Here is a 13,119-nt window from a genome sequence, read left to right as displayed (position 1 = left end):
CACCCCGAAGTAGTCCCGCTTCCACGCTGGGACCTTGTTGGGAAGTTCGTGTAGGAGCTTAAAACCCGGGCAAGGAGACAGGTAATACGCCCCCTACTATTTATACCCATAGTAACCGAGAATCAACAATGCAGATCAGAGCCAATCAGACGGCCCGCATTTGCACTAACCGCACGTCCCCTGAGACCGAAACGTGATTGGCGTACGTCTTTCTGAAATTGACGAAATTCGGTGCATGTCTTTCTAAAACTGACGATGCGCCGCACACGTCTTTCTGTAACTGACAACTGCCAGCGCACGTCTCCTCGCCTTTCAAACGACAGCGATGCGCTTTTTTCAAAATCAAAAGACCTGCTGTCACGTCTCCCAGCGGCGCGCTTTTTTGAAATTTGAAATAAGTGCGCACCGCCACGTCTGTCAGCATTTATAAGCAGGTAGGCGTGCGGAAGAACCCTGAAAACGCACCTCGCGCTATCAAGATCCAAAGTACGGGACAAATCCACCTCCCACCTTTCGAAACTCCCCACACTAGGACAGGACCCTTGGCACGAGGAGTGGGGGGCAATTGATGAAGGAAGATTTGGCCCGACCTCGTAATTACGCAACATGTGGCAAAGGCAACAACTTGGCACAAACAACGTGCCTAAGGCAAGAGCACTAAAGGAACCAGTGGTCTGAACTCTCTATTAGGAGCCCAAACTCACTACTGGGAACCCGAATTCTCCCTTAGGCCCCAAGCAAAACCTGAATTGGCCTGCCCTATGGTAGTTCAGAGCACACCTCACCGAACTGGCATGCCTTATAGCAGTTCGGGACACCTCACCGAATTGGCCCGCCTTATAGCAGTTCGGGACACACCTCACCGAACTGGCCTGCCTTATAGCAGTTCGGGACATGCCTCACCGAACTGGCCTGCCTTATAGCAGTTCGAGACACCTCACCGAATTGGCCCGCCTTATAGCAGTTCGGGACACACATCACCGAACTGGCCTGCCTTATAGCAGTTTGGGACACGCCTCACCGAACTGGCCTGCCTTATAGCAGTTCGGGACATGCCTCACCGAACTGGCCTACCTTATAGCAGTTTGAGACACCTCACCGAATTGGCCCGCCTTATAGCAGTTCGGGACACACCTCACCGAACTGGCCTACCTTATAGCAGTTCGGGACACGCCTCACCGAACTGGCCTGCCTTAAAACAGTTCGGGACACACCTCACCGAATTGGCCTGCCCTATGGCAGTTTAGAACATACCTCCAAACTTGAGACTTCACCTCGCTCACCACTCCAGCACTTCGCCTCTAGGACGCCAAACTGAACAAACCGTACCATGCCTGACACCGAGGAAGTTCGTACCCAGAGGCGGCGCACCTGACTGACTTGGGATCTGATGCTTGACAGCCGCACTTCAAACGGCCACCTGCCACCACCACCTGACACCGCCATCTCCAGTTACAGAGATGGCTCCGACAAGGAGCAGTGGCGGTTCTGTCCCAGTAGAAAGGGTGACACCCGAACTGGCAGAAACAGAGATAATCATACCCGACCTTGATAGAGGCCTCGGAGTGATTGCGCGAAGTGGTTATAAAAGGCCCCCTACCCCCAACAACAAGGTATGTGAACTTTGTGCCATCCGGTCTTTACTTTTCCTTTGAGAGAATACTAACTTGAGCTTCGAAGTTATCTCACCAGGTTCCCCTCGGAGTTCCCTCATCTTCTCTATTTCAGGCTCCCCGTTGCTCCAGTCAGAGGCAAAATCGTTGACAGCTAAGACCAGCAAGATTGCGCCCCATCAATAACCAATGGGGATCTTTTTGTGTCCACTGGAGAGTAAATATATGTTTTGGGCACTTTTGGTGCAAAATATATGCAACAGGGACAAGTTTCAGATATGTTTCATGTTCAACTTTTTGATTGAACAATATGACTATGGGAGGCAGATAATCAATGAAGGCTGAACAATGTCAAAAGATTTACCTATCCAAAACTCCAATGTACATGCGACTTGAGATTTGAGAACTCTGAGAAACAATGGCATTGAAGCTAAGAGGACAAACTTGTTTCAATGGTAGAGAGGACAATCTTGCTTCAATGGTGGAGAACTTGCTTCAATGGCGGAACAAATAACTGCAAATGGATTGAAACCCTAACACCTTTCGATCTTGCACTTGATCTAATGACTAGTGGAACAAAGAACAAAGATCTGAAACTTAAATAATGGATTAATCTTCAATGGTGGAAGTTTGTTCGATTGAGAACTGAGAAAAACCTAGAGATCTTTCTTCGATAGTTCAACTCTTGCGGCAACTCTCTCTCGACCCTCTCCTCTTACGGTCTTACCCTCTCTTGACCCTCTCCTTACCCAAGTGACCCTAACCCCTTTGGACCCAATGGGTACCCTCGACCCAACCCACCCTAACCCTCTTTTCCTTGACCCTAATGGGTCACTTGACCCATATAACCCACTGTTGAAATGAGTGGATTTTGAAACGGGTGGGTTGGGTGGATCAAAAGAGTGAGGGTCAACATTGCCACCCCTAGCTTTTTTTGCCAACTTTTAACATAGTAAATTTCCAAAGATCTTGTCAGCACCTTCAGCTCCTACTTTTTCTACCAAATCAGGGTTAATAATGCCAGCATCTACAGCTATAGTACCAATCTATCCCTCATTACCCAATAGATTCAATGGTTGTGTTTGGTCAATAGCCAAAACCCCTTCTCCCCTCTCTGAATCCAAAGGGTTCAATACTATGTTATTGTTGTGTCAGGCTAGCCCAGTGTTCTCCGCCAATGAGCACTGCCAGACTTTCGACATTACCGGGAAAAAGTTTCCGTCGAGCTCTACTGGATTCTCCTCTGTTCTACTCCTCCATCCCTTCATTCTCGCCCTATAAGTTCGCCCTGTTGAATTTAGAAGTCGACACCTTTATCTCTTTGTAAGCTACTAAAGCACCTTCTCCGTTGTTCTCCAAACCCAGGCCTTTGATCCATTCTTCCCTATATGATTCTGCTGTAGTTTCATTATTAATGAATTTCATTTCGTTTCCATTCCCATCTGCTTTAAGCCAAGGACTGTAGCCTCTCGTAGTTATCCCCACCGCCAACTTTTGAGTATCCAGCATAGCTATAACTTGGTTGATGAGATTGGAACCCAATAAGTTTCACAATTAGATTGTTGATGACCCAGTTGACCGTACTTGTAATAGAGGACGGGAAGCCGCTCATACTACACAGGAGGAAACCATTCGTCCTCTCCACCCGTTTTAATTAGTTTAACTACACATGCCAAAGGTTTAAGAACATCAATGAGAACCCTCACTCTCAGGAATGGGCCAATGGTCTTTGTCATACACTCCACTGGTAGGTTAAGAATTTTAACCCACACCTTGATTTTGTTGTTGAGGATGGCCTTGAGCTTTGGATCTGGTTTCCATTCTTTGAGCAAAAGAGGGTAATCTTTGATTGTCCAAGGTTCACGGTTGAGAAAATATATTTTTACCATCTTCAGTCTTGAATCAAAACCACGGGAAACCCCCATTTAGAAGCTTGACTTTGTATCCATTATCGATGGTCATCTTATTCAGGGCTCGCTCCAATGTTCTTTTTGAGTTGAGCTTTTTATCCCCCAAGACTCTCTCAAACACGTTATGCTGGCATCTGCCACTCGCCGTGTCCTACTCTCTAAACTCCTCTCTTTTTAGGGGTGCAAATGGATAGGATCATGATCCTATTCGGTCGAATTCGATTCACCCCTTATCTGATCTCGGATTACCACTATAGATTCTATGTATTATATATTTTTAATATATATATATATATATATATATATATATATATATATATAATACATGTATATATTATCTATTTATAAATATTATATTATATTTTTATAAATTTGTTATATTATTTATTTTTTATAATATATATATAAATAATTAAAAAATACTTGTATTTTTTGTTTTTTTCTTTATTTAATTGATATATTTTATTTTTTTTAATAATTTATTATTTTATAAAGAAAACAAATCGGATCAAATCAGATCCGAAAATCCGATAAGATTCAAATTCAGATCGAATTCTATCAAATTCGATCGAATACCACATAAACAGTGTCGAGTCGGATTCGAATACACCCTGATTCGAATCTACTCCAATCCGTTTGCATCCCCATCTCTTTTCACTTCATTTCCGAGAAAAGCCTTCATCTCCTCCCCAGAGTCAATCGGATTCATTGTTACTACTCAAACGAATGGATTTCAATCTGATCGGGTTTCAATATTTCAATTTCTATTTCCTTTCTCCTCTTTTTCAACCATACTGTTGTCAACCGCTCGCACAGCCCAAGAGCACCAATCTACCTATGTTTAAAGGCTAGGCCTGACTACCTGAGTTGGTAAAATCCTGAGAATTTTAAAGGCTAGGCCTAGACAGGACCGTAAAACTCTAAGTCCAACCCGTACAAAAGCTCAATATAAACCCACCAAGGGTGATCATCGGTTGAGTTTAACACCTACGTCAAAGAGTAAAGCACATTGGGACTCAAAATAACAAGCTCAGGCACGGTCCTATCAAAAACTTTAATTCGTACAGAGCTTGTGCTGGGCTTAGTATTGGGTTCAGATCTGCCCACAAAATTCATAGGCGCAAATTTTGCAGTCTGGAGCGTTCTACACTCAAATGGTCACGTCCAACTCTAAGATGTGTTCATAGGTCGGGCTTTGTCTAGATTTTATCTCTAGACCAGTTCTAACATAAAACCCGAATCTCGAATCTCGATGTAGATAATAATAAATAAATTTTAGAGAGAATGATCGATCAGCCCAAGCCCCAAGGTTAAAATTTATAGGTTCAAAGTACTATTGGGTAAGTGTTAGTTTGGAATTGATGTCAATTTACGGGCAAGCATTGATGGATAGAATGTGGATTGTTGATCTTTTGAATGTTTATAATTTTGCAGTAAAAATCAGAAATCTGCATTATACAAATCCGTATTTCTCTATAAATTATATTATATTATTAATATAATAATAATATTCTTATTATATATAATATTATCTTATCAGGTTAGACTTATTTACAAAAGTCCGAACCTCCGGCCCTAAAATTTATGCTTAAGACCGAACCCGTGGTTAAACGCGTCGGGCTATCCGACCCACGAGCGCAGGTCTTAACCGGCGGTTTATTCAACTTTCGAGAGCCACATGCACGTGCGACCACCTGACCGATACCGATATACATATCCACCGTTAGGTCCGTTACTAGCGGGCGCATAAGGACACAGCCTTGATCATTTTTCATTGCCATTTTTCTCTTCCCCGGTTCCGCGCCCGGGAAACAAAAAACCCTCGCTTCTGTACAGACTATCAGGAGCTCGTCACTAACCGGAATGAAGAAAACCCCAACCGCCATTCTAGCTCATCAGTCATCAGAGCATCTACTAAAGAAGAAGAAGAAACGTAAGGACAAGGAGTTGCAAGGTCTTAAGAAGTGTCGCACTGAGTTGCTGGAAGGTCGCGAAGAGAAGTAGTGAAGGACTGATTCTAGGTGTATTTAGGGTTTCCGTAGTGCATAAGAGGAGATGTGGAACAACGGAGGGGGGAGCAGCTCATCTTCACACCCGGAGGCTCTTCACTTCCTCCTCCACCGCCTATGCAACCGTCTTACAGCATTCCACTCTCTGCCACGGAGGCAGAGGCACGTCTTGAAGAGAAGGCGCGGAAGTGGATGCAGTTGAACTCGAAGCGTTATGGTGATAAGAGGAAGTTTGGATTTGTCGAGACGCAAAAGGAGGACATGCCCCCCGAGCATGTCAGGAAGATCATAAGGTGAGTTATCTTTGTGTTCAATTAGAGAATGCGCTGTATCTTTTGGGATCGCCATATTGGGAATTGCCCCACTATTATTCATTTTACTGGTTATTCATTTTTTTTTTCTAGTAAGCTTTATTGATTGGATTAAAAGATAAATTCTATAAATGCTGGATGGAGCAGAGTCTTGGGCAGTCAAGAAATAACATATTCAGAGAATAAATGTGGTTGGAATGCGTAAATGGAGGAGTGGAAAAACTAGAAAAGATAGGATAAACTATGTCATTCAGAGAAAATTAGGACTAGCTCCACCTGATAGGTGATAAAATGAGAGAAAATAGACTAAAGATGATTTGATCATGTAAGGCCATCAGCAGCAGCAAGAAAGAAGTGATTTTTTTTTTGCCAGGGGTAGACCGAAAAGGACATGGGTAGGATAGAAGTAGTAAAAAATGACTTAAAACCCCAATAATTTAACAATGAATATGGCGTTAAACAGAATGGAGTGGCAAAACAGGATTTGTGTAGCTGACCCCATATATTTGGGGTAAGGCTTGGATGATGATGATGATGATTAGTAGTTGGTCCCTGTTGGGTAAAATTTGTAGTTATGGTTTGAGTAATTGTTATGCTCCAGAAGAATGTATGAAGAAAAATCTGATTGGTGCATATTTAAATAAAGGACGCAAAAGAAGGGGTTATATGAGAACTTTTGAATTTTATATATAATGATCCCATATAGGCTCACAGTATAGCTATGCATGGATTGGGATTTGGTGATATAACATCTAAGTCCAGTTAGTAATCTGATTAATTTTGGGGAAGAACCATTCTTACATGATACATAGCATTGACATTTAGCAGCTAAACTTCTTGATACAAGTAATGAACATTTGATGTTATGGTGTCATCCTCGGCCCTCAAGTGGATTCTATCCTGAAAATCCTCATGGTCTTATCAACCTTAAATCTCAAGGAGGCTAAGAATGTAAACAGGCTCTAGGCTTCACAATAGTGTCTGGAAGTAATAACTTGTTGACACATTGAGCATTTTCACAAGGTGTCATTTGTTTACTTATTCCAGTAAGGCTCAACATTTTCTTTAATCAACAACAAGATCAGAAGGCTTCATTATTAAGAAAATAGAAGTACAAGAGTACTAAACTCTCTTCCAATTGAGCCTGGACAGGAACTGACATCTAGTGCCAACTATTATGAAAAGGGGACCTACAAGTAACAAGATCATCCTAGCATTCCCAAGAATCAGTACAATGCTTTTCTTAATGAACAATATTTGTATTAATGAAGAGAGGGCGATATTCCCCCAAAGCATAAATAATTAAATATATGACTAGCATATCATATCATCCAAGGGAACACCATGATCTCACATAAACGAGGATCCCATATACATAAAGAAAAGGTGAAAAATAATACAATCACATTGTCTTTGAAGGTTGTCATATTTTATGCTATCAAATTCTTTAAAAATCCTCAGAAGAGAGTTACACAATGAAGGCTTCTCAAGCAGAGGCACAAGGTGTGGCCTCAGTTACCCAGTTTGAATTACAATTTAGCCCACCATAACTGATTTCTATGCACCCCTTGCTTAGCTAACAAGTATGCCATCCCATTTACTTAACTCCTTTCCCATTGAATTCTAACAGTTATATTTGATCTTAGCCATTTAAACTTTTTCACTGCTTCCTTATAAATCCAAATTTCTGAGTCTGGTTACTCCAGCCAACCAACTTTTTTTTTTTTAATTTTTTGAAAAAAGGTAAGGTAACTTTATTGAAGAAGAAACAGCAAACAGAATACAAAGTGCCTTATCATTAAGGCCCAAGAACCAAGAGTACAGATGAGATTAGATCTCCCCAGCCAGAAGCTGGGCTCCTAAAGTCCTAGGATGAAGTCCATTCATAGCAGCATTCCAGGATATTAGCTTTCCAAATGTGTATGAAATAAGTTGATCCACTTCACTACTTCTGTTTTGGAAAATTCTGTTGTTCCTTTCAGCCCAAATAGTACTTAATACTGCAAATGGGATGGAAGACCAGACGCTCTTTGTGATCTTGGACTGACCTTTAAACTCCCAACACCACAGTAGATCACACACCGTCTCTGGCATGACTCAGTGGAGCTTCCAAAGAGACAAGAAATGGCTCCGGATTATATAAGACACAGGGCAGTGCAGGAAAAGGTGGTTATTCTCCTCTTCCACTTGATTGCACAGCACAAAGTCCAGGTTTTGGAGCTGAATACCTCTCCTTACCAGATTCCTTTTGGTGTGGCTTTTGTTTAAAGCCACTGCCCAGAGTAGAGCATTTATCTTTGAAGGGACAACCTTGTTCCAAACTTTCCCAGCAGGAAACTCAGCTTGAGGGCCAGTTGCTAATTTTCTAGCAAAGGAACTAACAAAGAAAACTCCATCACTACTCCAGCTCCAGTTCCATGTGTCCTCCTCCCAGTAGATCCAACTTGTGGTTAGACAACAACTCCAATATATTTTAGACCCATTCTATTTCCCAGTCTTGAAAGTGTCTCTTGAAAGAAGGGTTCCATATCTGTAAATTGTCTCGAACCTCACACCAGTTAGCCACAAGGACATCTTGATTCTCTGCAATCTGAAACATCTGAGGGAATAACTGTGCTAAAGGCTGGTTGCTGCACCAACTATCCTTCCAAAAACTAACCCTTTGCCCATTTCCCACTTTCACTGAGAGACCTCTACTCATCAGAGGGAATATCTCCATGATTTTCTTCCAATAGAGCAACGTAATGAGGTAACAGAAGTGACTGTCACCCAGTCATCTCTATCAGTGTTGTATTTGGTTGCAATCAAGCTTCTCCACCAGCTATCTCTCTCTTTGCCAAATCTCCAGATCCACTTACCCAGTAAAGCTTCTTTAAAGGTTCTCAATTTCCTGACCCCTAGCCCACCTTTTTGATTAGGGGCACAAACCTGGTCCTAGCTAACCAAATGAATTTTCTTTTCTTCTTCCTACTCTCTCTACAAGAAGTGTCTCTGCAGCTTTTCCACTTTTTGGGCTACCTTTCTTGGCACTGGGAAAAGGGATAGGAAGTAGGAGGGCAGACTTGATAAGGAGCTTTTTAACAGTGTTATCCTACCTCTTAAAGAGAGATATTTTGACTTCCAAGAGGCCAACATCTTTTCTAACCTTTCCAGAACCGGATTCCACACACTGGAGAAGTACATCTAGCCCCCAGAGGGTGCCCCACAGGAATTAATATGCTTTTCGCCCAATTCACTTTTAGCCCTGTAACTATCTCAAACCAACAAAGGACCCCAAACAACACTTCCAACTGATTTTTATCAGCACCAATGAAACAAAGGGTGTCATTAGAAAATTGTAACAACTGGACTTTTTCACCCCCCAAAGTGGTCTCAAAGCCATGCCACAATGCCACATGCCTGCACTTCCCACCTTATTCACAAAAGCTGTTAATAATTGTCACACAGATGAATAGGAGAGGAGAGAGGGGGTCACCTTGCCGGAGACCTCTAGAGCTCTTGAAGAAGCCAACCGATTGTCCATTTACTAGGACTGAAAACTTAGGGGAAGAAGTACATACCTTCATCCAGTTCCTCCATCTTTGACCAAAGTTCATTTTATTCAAGACGAAATCCAAGCACCTCCAGTTAATGTGGTCATAGGCCTTTTCCAAGTCCAATTTACATATCAGCCCAGGTTTTCCTTCCCTTTGCCTTGAATCAATCGGTTCATTAGCCACCAAGACACTATCCAGCATTTGTCTACCTGGCACAAAAGCAAACTGATTTTTTGCAATCACTGAACTCAGGACCTTCTTCATTCTCTCTGTTAAAACCTTAGCTAGGATCTTGTAGAAGCTGTTCAACAGACTTATTGGTCTGAAGTCTCTTATATTTGTTGCTCCCTCAACCTTTGGAATTAGAGAGATGAAGACCGCATTAAGACTTCTTTCAAGAGCAGCATTAGAGTGGAAATCTTGAAACACCTTCATCAGATCCACCTTAATCCCCTCCCAACATTTTTTTATAAAGATATTTGTGAGCCCATCTGGGCTGGGGATTTATCCACTTCCAAGTTCTTTATCACATGCCATACCTCCAGCCAACAAACTATCAGTTTAGAGTCCACTCAATTAGTAGCCTGTCATAAGTCAGCTCTCTAGCAATCTGTATACCCTGCAAAACTGCTTGAAACTCAGCATGGACTGAATCCCCCACTTCTGTCGGACGTGAGAACAAAGCAAGAAGATGGCCTTCTGCATTCCTGAACACTCCCCCAATTCCTGAAGGTCCTGGATTGCCTAAGCTGCTGCCATCGAAATTTAGTTTTATGAACCCTCTTCTTTTGATTTTAATAAATCCATTGCCAATTATCAAAAATAAAAAAATAAAAAACTTTAAGAATTGTCACCTAGCAGCATATTAACTTACGATTTATGAACCTTATCTTGCTAATGATATCCACTAAGCATTCAAGTCAGTTGGACTCTTCTACTACTCTCCTTCCAGTCTTCGACCAGGACCAGCAAATGGAAAATGTAAGTAAATTCCACTACAAGAAAAATTTTCATGTAGTGCTAAAAACCATTACCTGCCAAGAGGAAATCAAGATTACTATATTTTCCGTAAGCACCCCAAGACTTGGTAAAAAGCCTCATAATGTAGGACCATATCTCATAGTGAAGTAGTAAGTGATTAAAAGTCTCCTCCACTCCATACTCCATAGAGACTGCTTCCCTCTTTATTCCTCTAGCTAAACTTTTGACTGACATTTTAAGCCCCATTTGACTGAGCTGCTTATCTTGGATGTAATAGTTCTTGCTTCTTGCATATAGGATTCAATGTTTTATCAGACTGATCAGACTGTAGTCTCATCCATTCAATTACTACCATTGATCTCCTTCAACTTCTAGTATTTTATTCATAGGCAATAGCTAACATTTAAGCTTTGTACCTGGGCTTGTAAATAGCCCCAAACCTCTGTACTTGTAGCTCTCCTCTTTCCAACTGTTTCTGAAAATGTGGCTGTAGAGAACACTGATGTGGGCCCCACTGCAGTGGTCCCCACTGTGTTCGTAGGACAGCAGTGTAGTTATTTGTTTCAGTTATAGTAGTGTCAGTTTGAGTCAGTTTGTTAATTCAGTTTTTATTTACTTTTTTTTTATTATGTAAGTACCAAGGGCAGATGTGTCCTTTCCATTATGTACTAAACATAACCTATAAATATCAAGAGAGTGGAGGCGGCAGATCAGTAAGAATCTGTTCCTCCTTTCAACAACTTGTGTTCTGTTGTTTCTCTTCTATTCTCTCTCCTTTCTCTCACTTTCTCTTCTGTTTTGCAAACCTAAAACCTTTTAGGATTCAAGACTGATTACAGTCTTGATCTTCTACTTGGTATCAGAGCCTATCTAGGGCTTCTCATGTGTGTCTAGTCCAGCCGACCACATGAGGACTAGCTAGGGCTGGAAGCTTTGAAGAAGTTTTTCGGTGGCTGAATCTTGGAGATTACTAGGAGAGGTTCGCAGCAGTTGAAGACTTGCTGCGGCTTGCAGGGAGTTGGTAATCAGGAAGAGGCAGCGAAGGTTAGGGTTCAGGTAACCCTAGAAGACAGTAAACCGAAGTACATAAGTAAGTTTTTTTTTTTACTGAGTTTCAGAGACTGCAATCAGTCGAGATAGGTTGGACCTATCTAGAAAGAGGGGCCGAACTGTGTTCAAGTTTGTTCTAGGGTTTGGCTTGCCGAACTGTGTTTAAGTTTGTTTCTAGGGTTTGACTGTTGGGCCGAACCCCCCTCTTCAAAGGTGATTAGTTTTTAGGGTTTCATATTGCCCTACGACAAGTTCCACTTGTGCGAACTGCTTGGAGAGTGCAGCTGAGCACTTACTTCAGACCTACAGTTGAAACCCTATTTTTGCTCTCATTGCAGTGGGCCCCACAGTAGTGATTTCAGAAAATAGCATCTCAGATTGATAGGCTGCCTGGTACTGTGCATGCCGATTGATTTCAGATCAGATTTGAGTTGATTTCTTGCATATACTGTGATAGGCGATTGATTTCAGATCAGATTTGGGTTGGTTTCAGATCGGATCAGATCAGATTTCAGATCAAATCAGATTTGTGTTGGTTTCGGATCAGATTTCAGACTTACTTGTTTGACTCTGTTTTCTGGTATAATTGCTCTAACAGTTTGTAGCCACTGAATCTTGATCAAAGATGGAGTTTAAGGGTCAGGGAGAAAGTAGTTTTGGAAACCACAATTATGGTAGTGTATCTGAAACCGGGTTTCAGACTACAACTATGAGATTTGGTGGGTCAAATTATTTGGAGTGGGCGCAATCAGCCATGATGGCTATTGGAGGAAGGGGAAAACTGGGTTACCTCTTGGGAGATGTGAAAGAACCTTCTAAGGAGGACCCAACATACACCAAGTGGGTTCAAGAGAACTATTTAGTTATGGCATGGCTGTGTAATTCTATGCAGCCACATATCAGCCGAAATTACTTGTGGGCAAAGACAACCAAAGAGATATGGGATGTTGTTAAAGAAACCTATTCCCAACCCCTTAATGTTGCCAGAGCCTATGAACTAAAGTGTGAGGTGAATAGCCTTAAACAAGGAGAGAAGCCAGTTTCTGTCTACTTCTCTACCTTGAAATCCTTGTGGCATGAGATTGACCATCTAGAGACCCTTGAGTGGGAGAGTCCCAAAGATGCACAAACTCACAAAAAGCAAGTCGAGACGAATAGAATATTTGAGTTTTTGGCTGGTTTGAATTCAGAATGACATTGTGCGACAACAGATATTGACAAGAGATAGTGTGACCCTTTCTCAAGCATACTCCTTGGTGCATAGTGAAGAGACCAGGAGGAAAGTCATGATGCAGCCTCAGCCCTCTTTCCCAGCCTTGACAGCTATTAAACCCAAGCCAGGGGGTGACTCAGAAAGGGACCGGAAGAAGGAAGATAAACGGGATCTGGTATGTGAACATTACAAGAAATCCAAACACACAAAAGATACTTGTTGGAAGCTACATCCTCACTTGGTCCCAGCAAAACTAATAAATAAGAAGGGTAATGCTCATATGGCTGTGAACACTGATTCAACATCCTCATCAGGCACATCCCTGGAGACTTTAGCTGCTGTTCGGGCTGCCCTCATACAGTTGGAAAAGGAAGTTGGGAGTTCAGCTCAGCCATCTCAGTCACCATCAGCTCCTGCCACATCTGCATTTGCACATTCAGGTACTCGAGCCTCAACTTACCATGCTTCAGCTCTAGGTAATACTGATCACTGCTGG

The 13,119-nt window shown here is 42.1% G+C and overlaps 1 protein-coding gene across 1 annotated transcript in view; it reads left to right on the top strand.

Annotated features, from left to right (window-relative positions):
- Nucleotides 1-5,563: 5,563 nt before the first annotated feature.
- The window catches only part of LOC148842986 (pre-mRNA-processing-splicing factor 8A-like), a 36,168-nt gene continuing 28,612 nt past the window's right edge, over nucleotides 5,564-13,119 (top strand). The window contains 2 exon segments of the mRNA XM_088956692.1: nucleotides 5,564-5,602; nucleotides 5,605-5,825. Coding sequence (XP_088812818.1) covers nucleotides 5,579-5,602; nucleotides 5,605-5,825 — 245 coding nt within the window. The 5' untranslated portion in view covers nucleotides 5,564-5,578.

Source organism: Nelumbo lutea, chromosome 8 (genome assembly GCF_056320005.1).
Source record: "Nelumbo lutea isolate HS-2025 chromosome 8, American lotus-T2T, whole genome shotgun sequence".
In the NCBI taxonomy this organism is placed as follows: Eukaryota; Viridiplantae; Streptophyta; class Magnoliopsida; order Proteales; family Nelumbonaceae; genus Nelumbo; species Nelumbo lutea.
The sequence above is the reverse complement of the archived record's forward strand: the minus strand, read 5'-3'. Positions and strand labels throughout refer to the sequence as shown.